General features: G+C 37.6%; 2 protein-coding genes and 4 long non-coding RNA genes across 7 annotated transcripts; 4 read left to right on the top strand and 2 right to left on the bottom strand.

The window, feature by feature from the left end:
• Positions 1 to 484: 484 nt before the first annotated feature.
• Positions 485 to 9,465, top strand: LOC106151887 (neuronal acetylcholine receptor subunit alpha-9). 2 transcript variants are annotated; one of them, XM_013525324.2, is made up of 7 exons: positions 485 to 1,196; positions 4,798 to 4,949; positions 5,524 to 5,568; positions 5,933 to 6,042; positions 6,564 to 7,099; positions 7,406 to 7,602; positions 8,118 to 9,465. In XM_013525324.2, the coding sequence occupies exons 1-7, from the start codon at positions 1,121 to 1,123 to the stop codon at positions 8,511 to 8,513; spliced, it is 1,512 nt and encodes a 503-aa protein (XP_013380778.2). In that variant the 5' UTR covers positions 485 to 1,120; the 3' UTR covers positions 8,514 to 9,465. The 2 variants fall into 2 exon arrangements, with proteins under 2 accessions (XP_013380778.2, XP_013380777.2); XM_013525323.2 differs by lacking the exon at positions 5,933 to 6,042 and adding an exon at positions 5,763 to 5,872 and having other exon boundaries at positions 490 to 1,196.
• Positions 9,466 to 13,648: 4,183 nt separating this feature from the next.
• On the top strand, positions 13,649 to 17,333 carry LOC147761179 (uncharacterized). The gene is made up of 3 exons (XR_015334978.1): positions 13,649 to 14,164; positions 15,062 to 15,191; positions 15,903 to 17,333. It is a non-coding gene; the product is annotated as an uncharacterized LOC147761179 (long non-coding RNA).
• On the bottom strand, positions 17,039 to 18,811 carry LOC147761178 (uncharacterized). The gene is made up of 3 exons (XR_015334976.1): positions 18,546 to 18,811; positions 18,052 to 18,107; positions 17,039 to 17,545 (listed from the first exon to the last, which is right to left on the bottom strand). It is a non-coding gene; the product is annotated as an uncharacterized LOC147761178 (long non-coding RNA).
• Positions 18,812 to 18,901: 90 nt separating this feature from the next.
• On the top strand, positions 18,902 to 22,534 carry LOC147761177 (uncharacterized). The gene is made up of 3 exons (XR_015334979.1): positions 18,902 to 19,364; positions 20,263 to 20,392; positions 21,104 to 22,534. It is a non-coding gene; the product is annotated as an uncharacterized LOC147761177 (long non-coding RNA).
• Positions 22,240 to 24,052, bottom strand: LOC147761176 (uncharacterized). The gene is made up of 3 exons (XR_015334977.1): positions 23,741 to 24,052; positions 23,247 to 23,302; positions 22,240 to 22,746 (listed from the first exon to the last, which is right to left on the bottom strand). It is a non-coding gene; the product is annotated as an uncharacterized LOC147761176 (long non-coding RNA).
• A 568-nt stretch (positions 24,053 to 24,620) lies between these two features.
• On the top strand, positions 24,621 to 26,543 carry LOC106162164 (uncharacterized). Its single transcript, XM_087015203.1, has 3 exons — positions 24,621 to 24,673; positions 24,919 to 25,036; positions 25,404 to 26,543. The coding sequence occupies exons 1-3, from the start codon at positions 24,621 to 24,623 to the stop codon at positions 26,541 to 26,543; spliced, it is 1,311 nt and encodes a 436-aa protein (XP_086871329.1).
• The last annotated feature ends 202 nt before the right edge of the window (positions 26,544 to 26,745 follow it).

The raw sequence follows: 26,745 nt of genomic DNA, 5'->3' as shown, positions 1-26,745 counted from the left end.
TGATCCCCCCTCTCTCACACACATTGTCTCTCACACGCACACAAACACACACACACAAATGAAACGGGGAAAAACATTATTTTGCTTAAAATGTATTGTTAACCCCCTTAATATCCCCCAAACGTTCAAAAAACAAATGTTGATTTTTCCTGTATACAAATTACAATGTACCACAAGCACGCTGAGGATGTTTATATAAATTGTAATTACTCGCGTCAACATACGACAAAAACGAGAGTACATTGTACAAGTATTACCGCTCTTTGAATCGAAGACCCGCTTTACAGTTGAAACTCAGCTTCTGTTACAATATGTGGCATAAACTAACCCAGAATGAGTTTAAAGTAACTAGTATTCAAAACGTCTCGCCCGAGTTGTCAAATGTGCGCATTATGGCGCAATAATAGCGCATTCTCCCCGCCATTCTTATATCATTAACCCAGTAATTTGTGTCATAAGTTCTCTTTACTATCGACACTAGCACTAGAACGGGACAAATTAGGTTTAGAAATATCATGAACAAGAACGCTCGTGTTTGTGTGGTCAGACGCGGAGCTGATACAGCCCAATTTGGTCCAGAATGACGTGGCTAGTCTGCCGTTTTATTTCACCGATGATTCAGTAATACCTGGGGTTCGATGCCGACCTGAGATCTCTAAATGTTTGGGGTTTAGACTAACAAACAGTTGGTGCACGCACTTAGGCTCCTAGTACTATTTATAGCTTACCCCGGGCAAGTTTATCTCTATCCGAACGGATCTCACGTTTTACTGGATTGTAAAGACGGACAGCGTGAGCGATTGGGAATTGACAAAAAGCGGCGATGCAGAGGAACCTAAAGAGATAATTGCAGTATTTACCGGCTACGCGATTTCAGTGTTCATCAACTGCGGCATCCTCTCCGGGTGATGAACTGCGCATGCCCGTGTCAAGAACGCATATCCTTACCTCTGTAGATTGTGAACAACCACACATACACTGCACAGTGCGGACGTCATTGATAACTTGACACTATATTTAAAATAATCACACCCAGGTGTAGCTGCTAAAGACGACATTAGGGATATTCTGGAGGTGTTGATGAAATCAGCGCATAAAATAGTTCAGCCGGCCGTGACGAATGGATTTTAGGTTATTTTGCTCCGTTTTTATAGCGGTGACGACGCTGCTTGCCCTGACGACGTACGTATCTGCTGGTAAGTAGAGAATCACTGATTATTTTTTAACTCGAGCTCATTGTTAATTACTACATTTTTCTCTACATATCTGTGAGGAGAATCTGTATGCCTTTTGCATTTTTTGTATATACTTAGCACGTGCTGTCATAACAGACGTAAAACTACATACTAGTATATGTATGTACGTGTGTGTCTTACATTATGTTATGGTCTTCCACGCGAATGTGACTGAAGAATGGATGCCAAAACAGGAAAATCGGGGACAATTTTTCACAAAAGTTTGAATCAGGATGTACTATACAAAACGTGCCTTAGTGTCATATGGAATTATTTCTTTACACTTTGTTCTTATTTTGAGTTAAGAAACGAGGATATCTCATTAAATGATCTCCATTTGAAGAGTAAGGTGTTATTAGTGCCCTAGCAACACTATGCAATGACCATGCATTTAAAACAGACATCGCGTGTGAGTTATAGGGCCTAGCACATTTAATTAGGTGATTTATTAATGCGGGTGCTTTTAGTTCTCAAGTGAGATGTACACGTACTGTACACACTGAAATGATGAACAGCTAAATTATTCCTTTTATAATAGCAATACTATTAAGTTACCAATATAAAACTATTCACGCTCTATCCCAACTACCTGTAGGTTTAGCTAAGATAAATTAATAGCTGAACCTGCTATCAGTAATATCCTACGGATCATTTATAATTTCCCGTCGTAGCATATCGAATTCCATAATTCGTATTATCTAGTTTTTTCGAAAGGCATTCTTTTTTTCTTGCTTTTTGTTCCTGAACAACAGGAAGGGAGTCGTGTGTCTTAACATGTTAATAAAAAGTTACATTGCGTTTTATAAAACATTGTATTCCCTTACGTAAAAGCAACCAAGACATTTCACGTGTGGATAAACATGAAAAAAGAAACTGCAACCATGCATTTATCCTCTGCTCTTCGTCCCTGTTATGACCTACCATGTTCTGTCAAGTTAAGGGGCTAAACATGAAGATAAGCCTAAAAAATTGGCTGATTTATACCATGTGTGGAGGGGATTTGAACTAGGGGAAGGTGGTCCCCGGAGGTGGGGGTCAGGGGTGGGTGGGTGGGTGTGGGGGTAAATGTCCGTGGGGGTGAAGAGGGGTGTTTAGCTCTGAAGGAATGCTTCCCTGTATCAGTCTCACGGCGAGAATTTTTTAAACTAGACATTCAATTATTTTTTTCTGGTTAATCTGAACACATTTCTGTGCTGTTCCGCGGGAATTTTTGTAAATAAAAATAAAGACTTCCTAACCCAGCTGGCCTCTGGTACAGAGTGCATGCACTCAGACCATCATTTGTCACCATAGCAACATTCTCCTGACCCGACGTGACCTGGTGCACAGTGTACTGCGACCTACTGTAGGTAGTATCAGCACCATTTATCGACATCACTACACACAATGAGACGCATTTTATATAAAAAAATTGTAAATGAGGACATCGTTTTGTACACTTATGTTTACCGCTAAGTTTTAAGTGCACAGCAGAAGTCCAGTTACATGTACGCATATTGATGCAGTCGAGGAGGGTTTTTTGTTTAGATAATGTTTTGCTATACTATTTCACACATTCAGATGGGAAATCAAGCGACAAAACAATTTGCTCAGCTTCCATATGTAACAATATGATGGCAGCTGTTTATATGTTAGATTTAGTTAAAGGCACGATGCACAGAAAAATTAAGGAAAAGCACCTGGAATGCTGGTAGGCTGTCTAAACAACACGGATGTTATGTCAATACTCGTTAAGTTCCAGTAAACACGAGGAAATTAACGAAATGGATATATGTACGATCTCATTTAGAGTGTGCATACATGTAGCATACATGTAGGTCTCATCCAATGAATGTAGAATATAGTGCACAAAGAAGCAGATGCGTGCAATCACACGTGATGACATGCGCTTAAACATTCACGAATTCACATGCACAAAGATAAACAACATTTACAGACTCGCGCGTGCTCCCACACGCACACACACACAGGCTACCAAACCTTACCCTCTACCAGGGCGACTGATAGATTTTTACGGATATTTTGACTTCAGTTAAAAATGACAATCTATCTAGCTAGAGACATATCTGTGAATATCCGTAAAAATCTATCAGTCACCCTGGTAGAGGGTAACCAAACCTTATGTTCAAGATTGTTTGATGAAATTTTCCACCTTGTTTTATGATGAAATAGGATTGTTCCTGTATAGACAAAACTGAAGACATACATTTAATTAATGCCAAAAAGTCGGTACGTACGTGAGCATTACAATAAAAACAAATGGAAATTAACGGCATTTCCCTCGTAATAGTGCGCAATGAAAAAGCAACTGCCAGCCGCCACAATCGGAAAACTTGAAACGTTTTTCGTGTTTCTAAAATAATTATCTTCAGAGTGATGCAATTGTGATAGCAAAATTATCATTTATCTCGATACCATTGATTAATACAGTGTCTGATCACAGCGGAAATCAACACTTGGGGAAATGAAAATGTAAAAACTTTGCCTTTTTAGTGTTATTAAAGCAATTGCCCGATGATTCACCTAATAATGCAATTGGATTTTCGGCAGCTTGTCAGAGGGGCTGGCGATATGATATAACAGCAATATCCCGTCGGACCAAATTGCTCTTATTCGCACCTTCAACCGAGCAAATGCAGTTTTCAGTGTTGCTTTCTTGTGTTTTAATGCCAACAAAGTTCCTTCGTCTACCGCTGTAGCGCCAGTGACATAAACCCACAATGGTGCCGTGCCCCAACATGACAAACTCACTCACGCACAAAGAAGTAGAGGGACACGCTCGAACGAGCTGGTGCATACACACACACACACAGAAGTACACACACACTCGACTTGTGTAAACGTGTGTGTGTGTGTGAGAGAGAGAGAGAGAGAGAGAGAGAGAGAGAGAGAAACTTAGGTATAAGCGTGCACACACATATATGCACGCATAGTTAAACTCGCATGCAAAAACGCACACTCACATGTACACTAATACAAATCACGTTTGTGAGATATGATTCAAAGAGAAATAAACGAAAGATGTAAATTATACATTGAAATTTCCGATAAAGTTGCAATTACACAATCAGAATTGTTTCTAATTGAGTATATCCTGCTGCAAACACAAATTGCTGTCATATTATTATCACAAACACCCCGGTCTATTTGAATTTACATTCATTTAGAGTCATAGTTTATTTACAGATTTAGCCCTTACTACATGTAGTACTTAAATATACATGTACGTGTAGGGCTGTGTGTGAAAAACACAATGACCTTACATCTCCAAAGCACAAATACACACGTGCAGGTACATTAAATTGCATCGATACAATGGTTTGTATTTTACCTTTTACTTAGTATATTGAACGAATTCATCCAGACACATGCATGCACGCACAGGGAAACAAACACAACCGGGCACGCATACAACATGAATGCACAACCGGGCACGCATACAACGTGCATGAAAATAAGCAGGCATGATACATGTACGAGGAATAACTCTACATATGACGGGAACTCATTTCCCATATAGGTTGTAAATGACATTCATGTTTTCTAATCGTTTCCAACGTAGGTATAAGCAATGGCACAGGCTCGTATGGGACGCTGATCAACTTAAAGAGTGAGTTGTTCAAGACCTACGACAGCAGTAACAGGCCAGTGAAGGACATGGACACGCCAGTCAATGTCAGCATCGATATTAGTATTAACCAACTCATAGAACTGGTGAGTATATAATTAGGGGTTTGGATGGGTGGGGTTTGATTTGTGCTGTTTTCTAACTGACTGATTTACTGACTGATCTACCAAACATATAGTACGCGTACACAAGTATTTTTAAACCTCATATCCCCCTCTCCACCCCGATATTACCAGATCGGAAGTGTTTACCCTTTGCGTTCCTTCTGGATCCGACTTGGTATGCATGGCAAAATAGTGTTTGAGGTTTTCTTTCCTTTGACGCACGTCTATCCAAAATTATTTACACTGTAGTAACGGGTCAAGCATTGTGGCCAATCTAATAAAGCGAACTAATAAAAAGACACAGTTTCTGCGTCCCCAGCATTTCAGTTAGCTAGAAATTTGTACAAATTATAAATTCTGTTTAATTTTAATGGGAGAAGGCTGCGGTTCAGAGAACCCTGATAAATGTAACGTGTCTCGGTTTTACCCTCTGTCGTTGAGTTTTCAGTGTCTCCAAACTAATGAGGTGTAGTTGTCTGCAAACGTCAAGAATTAAAAAAATTGTGGCATGACCTTTTGTTTATGTATATTAATTATATTATGCTTTTTATTTCAGAATGCAGCAGAACAAATTTTGTTCCTCAGTCTCTGGTTAAGACAGGTATGGGAGTGAAATATGCATCGATGTATACAAATGTTAATTACATATTAACTTTTGTCCACTTTTTCCTTTTCCCTTGCTTCCATTGGACTGTTAAAATATGCTTTCATACTAGCTTTTCTTCGATATGTGAAAATGACTTTTAGGATGTTTCGACACATTTGTTTTCAATCAAACAATATTTCATATTTTAGCAATGGGTAGACGAGATCCTTACATGGAACCCACTTGAGTACAATAACATCTCTTCCTTTGAGGCGTCAATTGCGTCAATATGGAAACCAGACATTACCATTTATAACGAGTAAGTGGATCCAACATTTGAGACATTAGATTCACATGGAATGATATTTCATTTTTTTAGCAATGGGTGGATGAGATTCTTACATGGAACCCAACTGACTACCATAACATCTCTTCCTTCGAGGTTTCTATTTCGTCAATATGGAAACCCGACGTTACCATTCATAACGAGTAAGTGGGTATATACTGAAGTATATACCATGTGTTGTTTCAGTGTGTTTATATACATGCATGAATTAACACGTAGAGATGTCACTCTAGAATGGTAATAGTATTCCTTAGTGATGCAGCATGTACACAAAATAGGTACATTAATAAAAGATTAGTAAAGATTTACCTCTATTATTTTTTGTCAATAGAAATGCAATTTTTTACGTAGGTGCAATTTAAAATATTTAGCAGCTCGGATTGCATCACCTTTCGTTCGACACTTCAGTGAAGTAGCTTAAACCCTCTTTACACTGGCCGGCGTTCTTTCTGCGTCCTTTGTGCTACCATGAAAGTGGCATCGCTGTGGTCGCAGAATAAATCCCGAGTCTCGTAATTAATAAGTTTTTTTTTACTCTTAAACGGAGCCGTATGTCGGAACGCAGAAAGGACGCCGCCCAGTGTAAAGGGGGCTTTAGATATTTGTCTTCACATTGGCAGCACAAGAACTGCACTTTCAAATCTTTCATTTGAACTGGCTCCAGCGTCCGCGAAGAAGAACGAGACCTATCAGCCTACACTGCCACCGTCACCAGCGAAGGCTTGGTCTCCTGGCGAACTCCTATCATCCTAAAAAGCAGCTGTTTGATGGATATTAACTACTTCCCTTACGACACACAAAGATGCCCCATCAAATTCGGCTCTTGGCACTTCAACGGGTACCAGTTAGACCTGCGGAACATGTCCGAAATGGGTGACATGAAATCCTTTGTGACCAACGGGGAATGGCGTCTTGCCAAGGTACCCGTCATGAGGACCGTGAAGTACTACAGCTGCTGCCCAGAGCCCTACCCAGATGTGACCTTTTATCTGATTGTTTGCCGAAAACCCCTGTTCTATATCTTCAACCTTGTACTGCCGTGTATCGTGGTTCTTGCCATGGCCGCCATAAGTTTCTATCTACCGGTGGAGTCTGGGGAGAAAGTGTCCTTTGGTGTGACGGCCGTCTTGGCTCTGATGGTGTTCCTGCAGCTGGTCTCCGATTTGACACCTACGCAGTCTGAGGTGGTCCCCGTTTTGAGTAAGACCGTTCATTTTAACCCTATACATATCTTATAATTAGTCTGTGTCAGTTGGAAGCTGCAATTTATCTATGATTCTCCATGCTTGTGGTCTCCATCTCCGTGTAACACATTTAGTTTTTTTCCTCAACGCTCCCACCATGAAAATAACTGCGCTATAGGCATGCAGTGTCCACTTTTCCAAGATTTTTTTCGTTGTTTGTCTGGCTGTAGCACTTTTCATTCATACATTTCTACTTTCTTCATTCATTTTAATTGCTTTTTAATTTAAATAATTGCATCCATACTTTTATTTATTTATTTAGGTGTTTACCTCGTGACGGTGCTGGTGTTGCTCTGTATCTCAACCATCACTAGTATCATGGTCACCAACATCCACTTCAGGGGTGAGCGTGGCCAGAGCGTGCCCTACTGGATGCAGAAGGTGTTTTTAGGATTTGTTGCCACCGTTATTGGAAAGAAAAAGACGGTAAAGGAGGCGCTTCGAGGAAAGGAACCGGAGGTGAATTGTTTTAGTTTTTGGAATGCATGGACTTACTGTCCACATTGCCACTTGCAGAAGTGGATGACAACTGTCAGAAAAGTGGGATTTATATTTAAGGGCTGCAAAGCGTTAAAAACATTAACATAAATTATCATTTAAAGCCCAAGCTATATTTAATCGCGACAGTTTACATAGAAAAAACAACAATAATAATAATAACATATTTTAAAACCAAACGATATGAAACCATATAGTTGAGACATGAAATTAAAGGGCTAATAAAAACAGCTTTTATTGTTTTACTCAAAATAGAACGTCAACTACATGTATAAAAATTCTTTAAGATATACTTTATGGTTCTTTTTAAAATGTGGCTCTTGGTTTGGTCTTTTTTTTTCTTCATAAAACACGTATGACCTAATTTTCCTTATAATAACATAAAACATATGAGATGTCCTTAGCAAGCGAAATCCCTTCATCGGGGGCAAACGTATTGTGCATCCCGTTAACATGGCAAACGTTGGTCATTTTAGGACCACCATCATAGTTGGGAACGAGGAGCCAACGTGACTGCGGTGAAGTATCAAAAGAAAAGCGAAAACGGGTTGAACGGCCACAATACTCAGGAAAGAAGCGATCTTAGCCTTCCCGAGGACGATTCCAATGATCACGAAAACCTCTTAAAGAGCACACAACTGCTAAAGGACATACTGCGCACGCTTCAGGGCGGCGATGAAGACGGGCAGAAGCAAAAGGAAGACGAGTGCTCCAAGACCCAATGGCAACTGATCGCTTACGTCATTGACAGACTGGTCTTTGGTACTTACGTGATCGTCACCGTGATTGCCACTGTACTGTTCTTTACGTTGACTCCTGCCTGTCATGAAGATATCGACGATCTGCGGTTAGAGTCTGTGTATAGCTCGTGAGGCTTTCAACTGCCTCAGTTTACACACTACGTCTTGTTCACAGTTATTGAAAGTTTGCGGTTAGCCCGCAATTGTCATTTTTGGTGGTGATAAACTTTCCGAGATTTGTATGTTATTTAATTTTATTAATTGCAGTGATATTCAAGCATCCAAGGCCTGGTGCCTTGTAAGGCGTTCGGCCAACATGCTTTTTCCATTACACACAATTGCACAATTGCCCTGGAAGATGGGGGCTATTTCCGGGTAATAAGGATCGTCGTAAGTGCGTCTAACTTTAAATGAAATGACGTAAACGCGCAAGTCAGTTGCGCTTCTTTTATGGACTAAGATCACTTTTATCAATTTTTATTGTGATGCCATATTGACAGTAGAAGACGGAAACTGTTGAGCAACACATTGATTCCGCGTGGGAGATTAAAGCGAGACCGACTGCGCTGAAAAATACACCAACCAAGTGAGTTGGGATTATTGCAATATAAACTTTTCTTCCATATGGCCGACAGCCCTGACTTTTGAATGGGATTTTATTTGTTTTAGATAAGATTATTTTTTTCCATTTGTAAAGCAGCAGTCAGGAGGTTGTTAGAGCCTGTTTTATTTCTTGAAAACTCTTGTATTGATACGGATTGGGTTGGGTGCTATGTTTTTAAATCTACAGTATTAGGGAAAATGTTGTTTTATGTCTTTATCTTATCATATTATTAAAATATCTAGACACTTTTTATGGACATATCATATTATAAAACAGATACCCTAGCTGAAAAAATGACACTCTTATTTTCAGTGGCTAAATTAAATTAATTAAGGCAAATTAAGTCAAATGAGTCTGCAGGAAAATAATCAGTATTCGTACGTTGTTATCATCTCGTAACCTGGATATAAAGTGTGTTTACCACGGTATTATGAGGATAATCAAAAACGTTTTTTTTTTCTAATAAATATAAATACCTCATGTTGCCTTAATCTTTATTTGACCAGTGTCCCCAATGTCTCTCTCACCGGTTTAACGATTTAAACCTATCAACATATATATAATTGTCTTCGAAACTATGAAATAAATATGATGTAAATAAAACGGTTACTGTTTATGAAGAATGACGATTATTATCGTATATTGAACCCCTGTGCTGAGTATAAAATTACAGGGTGGACTTAAACTTACGTCCATGCATAATCCCAACTAACCCCTCACAATGTCGGAGTTATTGGGGTTTTTTTTCCGCCCATCGGGAAAAATGAAATGCACTGTTTCCTTCAACTTTGACTGCAACGCTCAGAACTCAAATTGCTCGGTCCACATTATAATCTTTTAGGTCTGATCGGAAAATACGTTAGGAAATGAACATGATTTTCAATTTTTGCGAGTGTAAAATATTGCAAGTTTTAAGAATTCTAAAATCCCCAAAGTAATTACTTTTGGGTCCGTTAACTTCATATTCCTTGCTATTATGCCACGATTTGAACACTTGGACTGTTTTTTCTATTAATGCCATGAAATGGCAAGGTAATAAGAGTAGTCAAATTGACGCATCCTCTTGTGACCTTGACTGTTACCATTATATAAATTAAGCAAAGGAACGCTAGGAGAGCACCAGTAGTTAGCACTGCTGAGCAGACGACACATCCCATTCAAAAAGGCCAGGGTGAAATTAGCCTTATTACAATCACAGAAGCCTTTCTTTTGGTACAGAGGGAACACGTTGTGCGGCAAGGACAAAAAGTTTAGAATAAGGACCTTTCCGCTCTTTTACTGGCGACTTACGAAAAAGTGGCCCATTGAGTGAGGTTAACGACCTTCGTATTTCACCAGACACATTGCTCCGGTCGTAGAAATGAGGCACAAGTATTGCTTTGGTTGCAGAATGAATTCACAATGATCGGCCAGTGGTAGGACTTAAAATATTATAATTTTTACTCCCAAACGGGGCCTTTCTAGTGTATTTTTCACCAGAGACAGGACATCTCAGGGTAACAAATACTAGTGGGCTCGTAGCAGCCTCCAATCAATATGTTTTCTAAAATTTTTGAACTGACCTATCTTTGGAGGTAAATACAAAACGAATATTTTGTCTCTTTTTTTTTTTTTCAAGATACAGTTCTTGGCGGAGTGTTTGCAAAATGCATCTGTTGAAAACGGATTTTTAAATGGTTAAAAACTTTCTGTTGTGTCAGTCAGCCCTCCTCGTCTAGGGCGCCTTTCCATCCCTTTCAAAAGGACAACAATGATCATCTAGCTTATTATCAATCCATTCAGACCTTGCATAACTGTAGTTTGAAAAGGAAGTTTAGGCCACACTTTTTTAATTTTATGGATGACATCCTGCGCGCGCACCGATTTTCATCCGTTCTCCAAAAAAAAAAAAAAAAAAAAAAAAAAACCCAAGGAAGTCGGTTGTCGCAAACGTCGTTATTGAATTTGCCGGAAAATGCAATCGGCAATCCTCGGCTAATTCCGCAAGCTCCATGCTGTCATTGTCGACTGCGGAGACATCCGAGTAGTTCCGAGTGCGGAAAATGAGCTTTCTGCGCATGCGTATTATCACCACGTGGAAATATGGCCGCTTTGCCGTCAAATTCATCTCTAGCATTAATTTCAAAATACACGACAATTAAAGTCATAAAGAGAACGGGGGGCGGCGTTTTGGATTGGTTTGCCATTGATATTGGACATGGAGATATCACCTTTTTACAATTATACGAAAGGCTGGCCGCAGCCAGCGATCATTGCCCGGAAAATTTCAGTGACACTCTGACCAAAGCAGCACATAGGCTTACCAGTTTTTTTTTTGTAGCGAAAAAAGGGTCGACAAGAGCGTCGTGGTATTTGGTGGACTGAAGGTCGGACAGGCCACCCAATAGTTGGCTGCTACGTGTGAGTCGAAGTAGACAAAATGGCATCGACCGAAATTACCTTTTTTAGATTTGGTAGTAGGAAGCATAGGCCTATCTTTGCTTCATTTTTTAACAATTCTGTGAAGTGTTCACAATGCTTAAATTTTCTGAGAGTACAAATAAAGACACGCTGTTTATTTGATATTTGTTTTATTGATTGCTATACCAACAGAATGCATGAAATAACCTTAAATAGATTTGGTAATATGCAGCATATATATATATTCATGACTTTTTACCTTTCTACGAAGTAGGCCCTATTCACAATGCTTTAATATTTTGAGAGCATGGATAAAGACATGTTGTTAGTTTGATACGTGTTTCTGTGGTAAATTAGTGTTTCCAGCTGTGTACTGAAAACATAACTTTTCTTAAGCAGTTTTTTTTTTTTTTTACTGTTTTTTTTTTTCGCCCGCTCTCACCGATTTTGGGGTCCCCAGAGGATGTCATCCATAAAAATAAAAAAGTGTGGCCTTATTCCTAATTACTCGTTTTGTTTTCTGGAGATGTCCTTATTTTAGAACTGATGGTCGCTCAAACATCGAAATGGCCTCCGTGGGTTGCATAGGGGACGCACAGGGGAGGCAAGCAATTTGATTTGATTGCTTTGGGGTAGAGCTTACAAGACACGCTATCATGGCAAAGTGCATGGGAGCTTATATTCGGAGCTCACACCCATTGGGAGTCCTGACCACATTTCTTGATCTTAGTAGGGACGTACAAAGAACAACGTCCAGTGTAAAGGGGACTTAACCAAACATTACCTGACATTAACCTAGACTTTAAGCTACTTTAAATGGCATGTGAGTGCGTGAGCTGTGTAATAACAAATTATTCAAGGTCATCTTCCAATAGTTTAACATTTAGACTTGTGAAGCCAGGGCAGTGACCTTTTAAAACAGCCTGCTGATTTTACAAAACAAGGCACCTATTCAAATTTGAAAGAAAACAGTGATTTTAATGTAAGATCGAAGGGTAGAGACAGACCGAGACATCGCCAAGTAAAGAGTTAGGTACGTCTTAAAGCATTCAAAAAAGGGTATCGTTATTCATTTATCTACGTTCATGCTGTATGGGTGCAGAGTAGGAGGAGGATAATTAGGTTAGCTTTTAACGGAATGTTGATCAATCCAAAACAATACATTCAGTTTAGAAATATATTTCATTTGTAAAAATTCATGGAAGATCAATAATGTTCGTAATTATGGTGTATGTTATTATGACCGTTTAAAACTTTGTAAATTGATTTTTGGAGATGTAAAAGTAACCTTAAAGGGATAACAACTCTAGAATGAAACAATAAAAAACATTATAAACAACTCAAGGATACTACAATATATTCTATTTCACCACCAAAAATGGCAGTTAAAGCAATTATTGTAAAATCTGTGCTAGCCATCCGATCATGTCACCTCCATAGATGTCTATAGTCTGTATTGATTTCTTAAGAGATTATTACAAAAAGCAAGTTTTCTAGATAAAGAAACAGGAACTAAATTTTAATGTAGAAATAGATTCACTAACCATTGACAAAAATGGGAAAATTGTTGTTAGCCCCAGGAAAGTTCATTTTTGACAAAAATGAACAGTTGTTATCCCTTTTAGGATACAAGGAGAACACACACACAAACACACGTATTGGAACAAAGGGCGCTACAAATATTTTTAGAAAGTTGTTGTTTACCCCAGGAAATTTCATTTTTTGGCCAAAGTGAACCGCTGTTATCCCTTTAAGGATACAATAAGAACATATATATTGGGATTGCAAATATTTTACATTAATTTGCTTCTAATTTGGTAATAGAGTGCGTTTATAACATAACTACCCAGTACGACAATGTGGACGACATTGTGAACGCACGCATACATGTAGTTGTTTAGACTCTTTATACAATTATTTTGTGTCCTACTGGCATCACAAGAAGCGTCATTCTCTGCGTTTACCGTTCTCAACATTACATCTGTTACACATTACATATATTTTACAGATATTGGAATTACTCCCCATAAATAGTCATGGACACCTTTACAGAGTACTGAAGTAGACCTAGTAATTGCTTTGATTGGTGACTGTTCGGAGCTATCTAAGGGCGTAATTCAGATTACTCGCACGACCATCTGATGTCAATTTTGGGATAGTGTGACACCACCTCATACTTGGGATACAGTGTGTAATGACTTTTTGTGAAAACAAATAATGTAAACGTATTTAACATATTTTCATAGTGCTTATTGTAGTGAAGCTTAAAAGGACACAAAAGAGGATTTTCGCGCCAAAATTGATTTATCCTGATTTATCCCGAGGTTAACACTACTTTTCCGCGATTTACCAACCTTTAATCTATCATTCCCGGCACTCGCCATCGCTCTGTAACATTTTTGGAAAATACAATAAAAAGAAAACCTCCGCTTAAGCGGAGGTTTACCAACAACCACCTCCATTTTCATAATTGAGCTCTCTAGACTTCCGGATCTCGCGAGATTCTCGTATTGCGACCTAGTTAAAACCAGTTCAAGCTGCCGGGAAAGGACAACGTGAAACAGGAGGCTCAGTTATGCTGGGAGTCCTTCGAAGAAGCGAAGACAGATAACAAAAAGAAAAAAGAAACAGCCTTTACAAAAAACATGCGTAAAACAGTGTATCAGCAAATGTACGACAGGCAAACAATAAACACCGGCGAGGAAGAAGGCAGATGAAAACCTGCTTGGGTGGCCATGGATACGAAGAATGGCCTGGCCGCGAAGTATTTACTGGATTTGTGAGTACCATTTACAATAATCTTTGAGATAAGACACCAGTGAAAATATTTATTAAGCACAGAGATTTATGTTTATTTACGTGTGTTCGTTGTATATCTTAACGATTGTCAGGCTCGTCTGTCAAAATATGCCATGAAATTGTAACTAATATGAGTGGTATCGATGACAGAAATTGCAAGTGTTGCTCATATGTCGAATCTGACAGGGTTTGGGTTAGTTTATAGAGCAAAGAAAGTTTAAATAAAAACGGACATGGTGGGAGATACTAGTCTCATTACATATACATTACAATGACCAGGGCGAAGTTTTGACTTACCGAGGGCACATTTCTTGTGCCTCTAACATCTAGGCATACCACAGTAATTAAGACATATGACAAAGATGCTATTTCTTTAGGCATCTATATCCCAAAATGAATGTGCAGAAGCTGTTATTGTATCTAAGTTTAACCCAATGTTAAATGGCATGTCAACTATAAGTGAAAATAAATAGTAGTATTTTGATTTTATATTTTAAAGACAATTTGTCTCCTTTTTACATTAAAAATAAATAAATCAGAAAGGGGATATTGCATGTTTATGTTTGGTACATCTCTCTAATGTATTAAATAGTCCAGAGTAATAATTTAGATCATACAATTTTAACTTCCAACCAGTATTTCGGAGATTAAACCAATATGAAGTGATCAAGAAACTTCAAAATTAAGTTGTAGTTAATACTAGTGCAGTTGAAGATGACAGTCTAGATAATTTAAGGTGATCATATTGAGAAAAATGGCATTTATACTTATTTCAGTTGAGTTTTATACTTATTTCAGTTATGTTTTTACATAATTTTCTCAAACTCGATTATCTTATTTTATGTACTGTTGCTTTTTTTTTTTTTTTTGGTTGCAGTATCAAGGTAACTTTTTCCTATGGTATGCCTGAACTGGAAGAAGTGCAGATGGAAGAGGAGGAAGATGCTGAAGAAGAGGGAATTAAAGAATCCTGATGATCCAACATGGGACTAAAACATGTCTTTAGAGTAAGCAGAATTTTAATAAGTTGATATTCCCTCCTCATATATTAGGCATATAGGTGCATGATTTCTCTTTTATCAATTTTTTTTCCAAATTGGCGACACATAATGTAAGCATAATGCAAGACTCTATTTCCTCCGTCAACTGAAACGAGCTAAGCTTTACCAAAGTATTGTGCACTCAATTCTAGAATATGCCTGCCCTGTGTGGCATCCAGGACTAACTATAGAGCAATGCAAACTCTAAGAGACTGACCAAACTCGTGCTTTGAAGATTATTTTCCCTGACCTATAATATGATGAAACCCTGAACCTGGCATATGTGTACTTTAGATAAACGAAGAGATTTGTGCAAAACTTTCTTTTACAAAATAACTGAATCCTCTGACAAACTGAATCACATCTTTATTGATCAATCCAATCGTCTTTTAAGATCAAACAATAGTAACAAAGTGCCACAATTTAAGACCGACAGATTCTGATGCTCTTTTATTCCGTATGCACTTTTAAATTTCCAATAGTATTACATTGTATGTTGTCTTTTATCCTAAGTACAATAATTTTAAAGTTCAATTAGCAGTCTTTTAACTCAGTTTTATTCAAGCAAATATTCACTTTATTTTCATTATAATTTTCTTAACACTATGTACAACTTCAACCCACTGGGTTGCAATCTTAATAAATTATTATTATTATTATTTTGATTTGCTTTTTTAGACCTAAAGGTTATGAGCAACTGCCAGTATGATGTCCTGAAGAAGAGTTTTTTTACATGGAAGAGGAACTCCATGGCTCTCCACCAAAAAAAGATGAACTTTTCTTGAGGGTCCAAAGCAGGGACGAGTTGGATAGTGAGAGACTTTTCCTGACTTTCGAGTGCTGCTTACAGGATATATTCAGTGAACTCATCTTGCCAATGTGACAAAGCATAATCTGCTGACTTCAAACCATCTAGCACTTACATGTATGCTATAATGCAGACAGATTGGAAATCAAGGTGGTCTTTCCTCCCAAACCTAAGTCATATGCCTGATATTGAGAATAAACCATTTTGGTCCAGCATTTACTTCTTAAATCTAAATGACATCAAATGTATTATGGAATATGGTACTGGTGGCATATTGTGATTTCAACTTGATTTTAAACCAGTGTGTTGTTAGATTTTGTAAGATCACCAGTTGCAGTTTTGTGACTTTGTTACAGCATAAAATTCTGTATTTGGCAAATGACTGCATGTCATTTCTTTTAAGACCTACAAAAATGGTTTGAGTGAACACTTGTGCCTGTATTCAATTCTCCACTCAGCCATTATTTAGAATTCATGCAGGGAAGCTATGCCTGTATTTTTAAAAGAAATATTTATACCTTTCTATTTATTCCCTGCACATCTTGGGAAAGTATGTGTGAATATCTTACTGATGAAACAATTTATGTTTGTGTAAGTTGGGTTGGTCCTTTCTTATGACACATCCCTTTGCATGGAGACAGCTCACATGAGTCAATACACTGACAGAGAGGGGGATAATTTGTTGATCTGCAATCCTCATGGGTCTGCATGTACATCAGACTCTTAACATGATAGCCTGGCTATTAATAAGTCTCTCTCAAAAATGTTATCATACTATAATGTGTACTGCACACTGTGAAAGTTTGTGAATGCTTGAATAGAAGGATTATTTATGAAGATGGCATTAATGAGTATGAAAATAATTATGCATTCTAGCTTACAGAATCTGTGTATGTCTTATTCATTACATGTGACAGGTAATAATAAAGATGATTTGGCCAAATTCCAAACTTATGTAGCAAACTTTGTTTATTCTTGTATTTTTGCCAAATATAAATAAAAGATGTTTCAATATTTAAACTTTTATTTCATTCATAATCTCTACCCAGTTAATGCTTCATTGATACTGCAGCTTATGCTTTGTACATAACAGTATGTTAATTAATAATAACAGTTGGATAGTACATGTTAATTTACTAAAGGGCTAGTTCTTAGAAAAACATGTTCGACATTAAAATATATTCTAAAAAAGTTTTCAAGTATTGCATTAGAATTGAATCTTTGGATGTATTTGACAAAATTATAAAATTATTGAAGAGTTGACAATGCACAGAAAATAAAGGCCTTGAGGCTCTCGCTGATCTCAGTCTTGTCACTTTAAATACATGTACATGGGCATTATAATATAAAACTGTTCACTCGGTTTTGGTAAAAGGTGGTGGATCATGTGGTCATCGCTGCAAATTTTTTGTAGCAGTCTTTTACACAACTTGTCACACCGACATTGAAGTGATGCAGTATTGTAAGATTGGAGTGCTTCCTGGTATGAGTTTTCCAGACATAACTTGAGGCACTGTAATAGTAAAATTACATAAAATGGTTATAAAGAAAAAAATGTATTGATATTATCATAACAGCATCTACTTTAACAAAAATCAACAAATTAGAGGGCATGATCACTACATGATAACCAGCTTATTATAAAGAAGCAAGTCTGATTATGGCAAAAAAAAAAAAAAATTAAATTTAAATATCTGCAGCTGCATTAAATCATAAAGGCCACAAGAAGAAATAACATAATCACACATGGTTTCAAAGAACTGATGTAAAAAAATCACACTAATATTCCCCACTTGGAATTAGAATTTTGACTAGCTAATTTACTACAGTAAAGTGCTAAACCGTACCAAATGGCACTGTTCACCCTCTAAAATACCAAAGTTTTAAGCAGGCCCAGGACCCCACGCCAACTAGGGGGGGGGGGGGGGGGGGGTCGGCTTTGCATCCGCGGACCCCCCCCCCCCCCTTTCAAATAATCCTGGATCCGCCCATGTTATACTGCTAAAATTATTAACATACCTGATCTCTTCACTCGTGCTTGAAGGGGTGTATCACCCAATTCCTCCTCTGAAAGGCTAAAAAATCATTCCTTATAATCATATTCATTGACAATATTATTAAATTTACAAATAAGCTAACGTAGTTACGTGCCGTACAAAGAACACCCTCTAACCCCACTAGTACTCGAGTTACATTGTATATCTCATGGGATTCCCCTGCGAGAATATGGTGTGAGGTTAGTCTGTAAGTACTGGTAGATGACCACATTGAGCAGAAAAGGGTATTCCTCCTGCTTTACAGAACTATACACCTCAGGGGTAAAGTGCACTATCTCGCTTCATATAACTAGTAGTACGTACCCAGTACCCAGTGCGAGTGATTTGGCTGCGTTACCCGAGGAAACGATAATTATTAGCAGTTATCTACGCTTTTTAACTTCCTCTGCCAGACATTTTGATTTCCACTGCCATCTTCCCATTTTAAAGTACTTTTGGTAAATATAACTCGCTTACCTGCAAAGATTCGGTGAGCAATTCCTCTTCTCCTTCACGTCCACGCTCACCTTCGAAACGACATGCTGTCTGCATTGTTTACATCTCGTATCTGAGTCGAGAAGCCGCGTTATTTCAAACTGTGTCAAGATGGCTGACGCCCGGGGTTCGAAAGTGGACGGTGAATATGATTCTTTTTTTCGATATTGATTAAGGCCATTTACCTGCCATTTTATGCTTTACCCATAGCAATTGTTCTCAGATAAGTTAAAAAAGAAGCAATCCATGCACTAAAAAGGCGTTTTTAATCCTATTTTTTGTCCCTTTAAAAGGACACAAAAGAGGATTTTCGCGCCAAAATTGATTTATCCTGATTTATCCCGAGGTTAACACTACTTTTCCGCGATTTACCAACCTTTAATCTATCATTCCCGGCACTCGCCATCGCTCTGTAACATTTTTGGAAAATACAATAAAAAGAAAACCTCCGCTTAAGCGGAGGTTTACCAACAACCACCTCCATTTTCATAATTGAGCTCTCTAGACTTCCGGATCTCGCGAGATTCTCGTATTGCGACCTAGTTAAAACCAGTTCAAGCTGCCGGGAAAGGACAACGTGAAACAGGAGGCTCAGTTATGCTGGGAGTCCTTCGAAGAAGCGAAGACAGATAACAAAAAGAAAAAAGAAACAGCCTTTACAAAAAACATGCGTAAAACAGTGTATCAGCAAATGTACGACAGGCAAACAATAAACACCGGCGAGGAAGAAGGCAGATGAAAACCTGCTTGGGTGGCCATGGATACGAAGAATGGCCTGGCCGCGAAGTATTTACTGGATTTGTGAGTACCATTTACAATAATCTTTGAGATAAGACACCAGTGAAAATATTTATTAAGCACAGAGATTTATGTTTATTTACGTGTGTTCGTTGTATATCTTAACGATTGTCAGGCTCGTCTGTCAAAATATGCCATGAAATTGTAACTAATATGAGTGGTATCGATGACAGAAATTGCAAGTGTTGCTCATATGTCGAATCTGACAGGGTTTGGGTTAGTTTATAGAGCAAAGAAAGTTTAAATAAAAACGGACATGGTGGGAGATACTAGTCTCATTACATATACATTACAATGACCAGGGCGAAGTTTTGACTTACCGAGGGCACATTTCTTGTGCCTCTAACATCTAGGCATACCACAGTAATTAAGACATATGACAAAGATGCTATTTCTTTAGGCATCTATATCCCAAAATGAATGTGCAGAAGCTGTTATTGTATCTAAGTTTAACCCAATGTTAAATGGCATGTCAACTATAAGTGAAAATAAATAGTAGTATTTTGATTTTATATTTTAAAGACAATTTGTCTCCTTTTTACATTAAAAATAAATAAATCAGAAAGGGGATATTGCATGTTTATGTTTGGTACATCTCTCTAATGTATTAAATAGTCCAGAGTAATAATTTAGATCATACAATTTTAACTTCCAACCAGTATTTCGGAGATTAAACCAATATGAAGTGATCAAGAAACTTCAAAATTAAGTTGTAGTTAATACTAGTGCAGTTGAAGATGACAGTCTAGATAATTTAAGGTGATCATATTGAGAAAAATGGCATTTATACTTATTTCAGTTGAGTTTTATACTTATTTCAGTTATGTTTTTACATAATTTTCTCAAACTCGATTATCTTATTTTATGTACTGTTGCTTTTTTTTTTTTTTTTTGGTTGCAGTATCAAGGTAACTTTTTCCTATGGTATGCCTGAACTGGAAGAAGTGCAGATGGAAGAGGAGGAAGATGCTGAAGAAGAGGGAATTAAAGAATCCTGATGATCCAACATGGGACTAAAACATGTCTTTAGAGTAAGCAGAATTTTAATAAGTTGATATTCCCTCCTCATATATTAGGCATATAGGTGCATGATTTCTCTTTTATCAATTTTTTTTCCAAATTGGCGACACATAATGTAAGCATAATGCAAGACTCTATTTCCTCCGTCAACTGAAACGAGCTAAGCTTTACCAAAGTATTGTGCACTCAATTCTAGAATATGCCTGCCCTGTGTGGCATCCAGGACTAACTATAGAGCAATGCAAACTCTAAGAGACTGACCAAACTCGTGCTTTGAAGATTATTTTCCCTGACCTATAATATGATGAAACCCTGAACCTGGCATATGTGTACTTTAGATAAACGAAGAGATTTGTGCAAAACTTTCTTTTACAAAATAACTGAATCCTCTGACAAACTGAATCACATCTTTATTGATCAATCCAATCGTCTTTTAAGATCAAACAATAGTAACAAAGTGCCACAATTTAAGACCGACAGATTCTGATGCTCTTTTATTCCGTATGCACTTTTAAATTTCCAATAGTATTACATTGTATGTTGTCTTTTATCCTAAGTACAATAATTTTAAAGTTCAATTAGCAGTCTTTTAACTCAGTTTTATTCAAGCAAATATTCACTTTATTTTCATTATAATTTTCTTAACACTATGTACAACTTCAACCCACTGGGTTGCAATCTTAATAAATTATTATTATTATTATTTTGATTTGCTTTTTTAGACCTAAAGGTTATGAGCAACTGCCAGTATGATGTCCTGAAGAAGAGTTTTTTTACATGGAAGAGGAACTCCATGGCTCTCCACCAAAAAAAGATGAACTTTTCTTGAGGGTCCAAAGCAGGGACGAGTTGGATAGTGAGAGACTTTTCCTGACTTTCGAGTGCTGCTTACAGGATATATTCAGTGAACTCATCTTGCCAATGTGACAAAGCATAATCTGCTGACTTCAAACCATCTAGCACTTACATGTATGCTATAATGCAGACAGATTGGAAATCAAGGTGGTCTTTCCTCCCAAACCTAAGTCATATGCCTGATATTGAGAATAAACCATTTTGGTCCAGCATTTACTTCTTAAATCTAAATGACATCAAATGTATTATGGAATATGGTACTGGTGGCATATTGTGATTTCAACTTGATTTTAAACCAGTGTGTTGTTAGATTTTGTAAGATCACCAGTTGCAGTTTTGTGACTTTGTTACAGCATAAAATTCTGTATTTGGCAAATGACTGCATGTCATTTCTTTTAAGACCTACAAAAATGGTTTGAGTGAACACTTGTGCCTGTATTCAATTCTCCACTCAGCCATTATTTAGAATTCATGCAGGGAAGCTATGCCTGTATTTTTAAAAGAAATATTTATACCTTTCTATTTATTCCCTGCACATCTTGGGAAAGTATGTGTGAATATCTTACTGATGAAACAATTTATGTTTGTGTAAGTTGGGTTGGTCCTTTCTTATGACACATCCCTTTGCATGGAGACAGCTCACATGAGTCAATACACTGACAGAGAGGGGGATAATTTGTTGATCTGCAATCCTCATGGGTCTGCATGTACATCAGACTCTTAACATGATAGCCTGGCTATTAATAAGTCTCTCTCAAAAATGTTATCATACTATAATGTGTACTGCACACTGTGAAAGTTTGTGAATGCTTGAATAGAAGGATTATTTATGAAGATGGCATTAATGAGTATGAAAATAATTATGCATTCTAGCTTACAGAATCTGTGTATGTCTTATTCATTACATGTGACAGGTAATAATAAAGATGATTTGGCCAAATTCCAAACTTATGTAGCAAACTTTGTTTATTCTTGTATTTTTGCCAAATATAAATAAAAGATGTTTCAATATTTAAACTTTTATTTCATTCATAATCTCTACCCAGTTAATGCTTCATTGATACTGCAGCTTATGCTTTGTACATAACAGTATGTTAATTAATAATAACAGTTGGATAGTACATGTTAATTTACTAAAGGGCTAGTTCTTAGAAAAACATGTTCGACATTAAAATATATTCTAAAAAAGTTTTCAAGTATTGCATTAGAATTGAATCTTTGGATGTATTTGACAAAATTATAAAATTATTGAAGAGTTGACAATGCACAGAAAATAAAGGCCTTGAGGCTCTCGCTGATCTCAGTCTTGTCACTTTAAATACATGTACATGGGCATTATAATATAAAACTGTTCACTCGGTTTTGGTAAAAGGTGGTGGATCATGTGGTCATCGCTGCAAATTTTTTGTAGCAGTCTTTTACACAACTTGTCACACCGACATTGAAGTGATGCAGTATTGTAAGATTGGAGTGCTTCCTGGTATGAGTTTTCCAGACATAACTTGAGGCACTGTAATAGTAAAATTACATAAAATGGTTATAAAGAAAAAAATGTATTGATATTATCATAACAGCATCTACTTTAACAAAAATCAACAAATTAGAGGGCATGATCACTACATGATAACCAGCTTATTATAAAGAAGCAAGTCTGATTATGGCAAAAAAAAAAAAAAATTAAATTTAAATATCTGCAGCTGCATTAAATCATAAAGGCCACAAGAAGAAATAACATAATCACACATGGTTTCAAAGAACTGATGTAAAAAAATCACACTAATATTCCCCACTTGGAATTAGAATTTTGACTAGCTAATTTACTACAGTAAAGTGCTAAACCGTACCAAATGGCACTGTTCACCCTCTAAAATACCAAAGTTTTAAGCAGGCCCAGGACCCCACGCCAACTAGGGGGGGGGGGGGGGGGTCGGCTTTGCATCCGCGGACCCCCCCCCCCTTTCAAATAATCCTGGATCCGCCCATGTTATACTGCTAAAATTATTAACATACCTGATCTCTTCACTCGTGCTTGAAGGGGTGTATCACCCAATTCCTCCTCTGAAAGGCTAAAAAATCATTCCTTATAATCATATTCATTGACAATATTATTAAATTTACAAATAAGCTAACGTAGTTACGTGCCGTACAAAGAACACCCTCTAACCCCACTAGTACTCGAGTTACATTGTATATCTCATGGGATTCCCCTGCGAGAATATGGTGTGAGGTTAGTCTGTAAGTACTGGTAGATGACCACATTGAGCAGAAAAGGGTATTCCTCCTGCTTTACAGAACTATACACCTCAGGGGTAAAGTGCACTATCTCGCTTCATATAACTAGTAGTACGTACCCAGTACCCAGTGCGAGTGATTTGGCTGCGTTACCCGAGGAAACGATAATTATTAGCAGTTATCTACGCTTTTTAACTTCCTCTGCCAGACATTTTGATTTCCACTGCCATCTTCCCATTTTAAAGTACTTTTGGTAAATATAACTCGCTTACCTGCAAAGATTCGGTGAGCAATTCCTCTTCTCCTTCACGTCCACGCTCACCTTCGAAACGACATGCTGTCTGCATTGTTTACATCTCGTATCTGAGTCGAGAAGCCGCGTTATTTCAAACTGTGTCAAGATGGCTGACGCCCGGGGTTCGAAAGTGGACGGTGAATATGATTCTTTTTTTCGATATTGATTAAGGCCATTTACCTGCCATTTTATGCTTTACCCATAGCAATTGTTCTCAGATAAGTTAAAAAAGAAGCAATCCATGCACTAAAAAGGCGTTTTTAATCCTATTTTTTGTCCCTTTAAATGAATCGATAAAAACGGACCAGCTTACTTTTTCAAATATAAATTCCAGTTTACAGTTAAAACGAGCTTTAGACCTTTTTATAGTAAAGAAACTGTATATTTATGGAAAGGAAGAAAAAGCACACAAGAACATGTAAAAATTTAGAACTGGCTAATTTTGTGTTATGGAATTCCTTTTGGGATATTTTATTGTAAATTGAGACGTCTAAGGCTTTGGAGGACATTGAGGTTATAAACATATATGTCCATCTCAAGTAATGTAAATACTTCACTGTATAAATTACAATGCAGATCACGTACCATAAAACTTTTTAGGCATGCAATACATGTAAATGTATATTATACAAAGTAGAATAATGGAACAGACAGTCACGGTGAGAGATTTATATGTTTTCAAAATTGACTGGGGTGACCTTAGAATAGACCTTTTAGCGGTCATCTGACATTGCCCTTTTGCTTAAGCACTGCACTCGTCGGATTCAGCTTGTAATCACGGAAACAATTTCAACAAAAAGTCCACACTTCGTCTTGAGACATCTTTTTTTGAAAATTTACAAGATAAATCATTTCCGATGGCAGCCAGCTACCAGAGAAAAGAACAATATAAACAGGAGATGCGGCGTAGGTTAGAAGGGGATTTTAGCTCCTTATCTGTCTCTGAAGCTTATCACAGGTGTTTAATTATCCTTGACAAAGGGTGAATGTACACAATTACATCAGTTCATCTATAATACAACATTAATAATTAAATCAATTCATCTATTAATATAACAGTCCATTTGTTAATATAAATCCTTATTGTATTTGGTTATCCTTTTATCTTTTTTTATTATACTAGCCATTCAACCTATTAATCCTCCAACATTTCAGAGTGGAAGAGGGCATGAAAAGAGGTTCTCCCTACTTTTCCTATGAACAGGTTGAATTCAACAGAACTTTCTTCACCAGCCCGAATTATGGATTTTGGGGGAGGTACAGTAACCCCCATGTCAGTCATTTGTGAAAAGCCTCACGCTCTCAACAAAGATGCCATAGTCAGCGGGGGAGAACATCATGAAGAGTCCTTGTGACTAATTTGAGACTTCTGGTGGTGAGACACTCTGTGCCATTTTGGGATTTGTTTTCCTGGTGGTCGTTTATTGTAAATATTTGCCACATTATTTTCTATTCAAAACCTAATTTCATTAGAATAATTTTTCCAAAATTAGGTTAGGTTGCACCTTTTGTTAGACATGTGGGTTTTATTTGTTTTGCGTAAGAAACTGGTAGTGGTAATTTGAATGCGTTACTGTACTGCGTTACTGGCTACAGTCAAGCTCAAAGTGAATCAGAGATTCTCAATGAAACTCATTCAGGTATATGCACCAACATCAAGCAGACCAGATGAAGAAGTAGAACAACTTTATGAAGAAGTACAACGTCAGTTGACAACAGACTGCCACTACCACATAGTCATGGGTGATTTCAACGCCAAGATCGGGATAAAGTCAGACGAACAAGAGCGTGCCACAGGGAAATTTGGCAGCGGAGAGAGGAATGATAGAGGAGACTTACTGATTGAATGGGCGACAGCAAATAACATGAAGATCATGAATACCGTCTACAAGAAGAAGATATCAAGAAGATGGACATGGCAAAGCCCAGATGGATGTACAAGAAACGAAATTGATTACATCATGACAAACAGACCGAACATCTTCACGGATGTGAAAGTGCTAAACAGACTGGATGCGGGCAGTGACCACAGAGCAGTAATGGGAGTGATTAGGATCAATGTCAGGAAGAACAGACAGAAATGCCTGTCAAATCCATCAAAGAGACCTAGTATTGAGCAACTGGTCATAAAGAAAGACGAGTTCCAAATCCTCCTAAAGAACAGATTCAGTGTACTAGAGCTAGAAGGTGAAGATGGAGTAGATGAAATGAACGATAGAATAACGACCACCATCCTAGAATGTGCATCAGAAGTCGCACCGGCCAGTAAAATGAAGGACTCAAAGCTCTCAACAGAAACGAGGATTCTCGTGAAGAAAAGACGGATGATGAAGAAAACGGAGGTAAACAACAACAGGGACATCAGAAACAACATCGAATATGCAGAACTGGATAAGACCATCAAGAAGAAGGCAAGGGAAGACATCAGGAAGCAGAACATGAAGAAGATAGCAGAGATCATCGAAAATGGAAAGAGCATGAAAAGAGCAAAGAGATCCTTTCAACTAGGGCAGGATAGAATGCTGACTCTTCTAGACAAAGATGAAAATGAGCTCACCACACAAGACCAGATATTAGAACGAGTAGAAGAATTCTATGGAGAGTTGTATGACAGCAACAAGGGAATAGAAATCTCAACAAAGGCATGCGATCTACCAGACATAACAGCTTGGGAAGTACAGTCAGCAGTCAAGAAAATGAAGTACGGAAAGGCTGCAGGAAATGACAACATCAAAGCAGAAATGGTAAAAGCAGGAGGAGATATCCTATCTCAGGAATAAGCCAGGCTCTTCACAAAGTGCTTACATCTGAAGGAAATTCCTGTAGCATGGAAGAACGCCAACATGATCATAATGTTCAAAAAGGGCAATAGGAAAGACATCAAGAATTACAGACCCATCTGCCTACTTTCTAATTTGTACAAGATTTACACCAAGATATTGAACGAAAGGCTAACAAGACAACTAGATGAAGCGCAGCCAA

The sequence above is a fragment of the Lingula anatina genome, chromosome 6, assembly GCF_051362555.1.
Source record: "Lingula anatina isolate TDL-2025a chromosome 6, LinAna3.0, whole genome shotgun sequence".
Lineage (NCBI taxonomy): Eukaryota > Metazoa > Brachiopoda > Lingulata > Lingulida > Lingulidae > Lingula > Lingula anatina.
Note: the sequence above shows the minus strand (reverse complement) of the source record. Positions and strands in the feature narration are given on the sequence as shown.

Excerpts from the sequence above, each read along its gene's own strand:
- LOC106151887 (XM_013525324.2), top strand. The coding sequence starts at position 1,121 with ATGGATTTTAGGTTATTTTGCTCCGTTTTTATAGCGGTGACGACGCTG. Across the intron at positions 5,569-5,932 it reads TCAGTCTCTGGTTAAGACAG|CAATGGGTGGATGAGATTCT; the intron begins GTATGGGAGTGA and ends TCATTTTTTTAG. Across the intron at positions 7,603-8,117 it reads TTCGAGGAAAGGAACCGGAG|GACCACCATCATAGTTGGGA; the intron begins GTGAATTGTTTT and ends TGGTCATTTTAG.
- LOC106162164 (XM_087015203.1), top strand. The coding sequence starts at position 24,621 with ATGGCAGCCAGCTACCAGAGAAAAGAACAATATAAACAGGAGATGCGG. Across the intron at positions 24,674-24,918 it reads AAACAGGAGATGCGGCGTAG|AGTGGAAGAGGGCATGAAAA; the intron begins GTTAGAAGGGGA and ends CCAACATTTCAG. Across the intron at positions 25,037-25,403 it reads GGAGGTACAGTAACCCCCAT|GTATATGCACCAACATCAAG; the intron begins GTCAGTCATTTG and ends AAACTCATTCAG.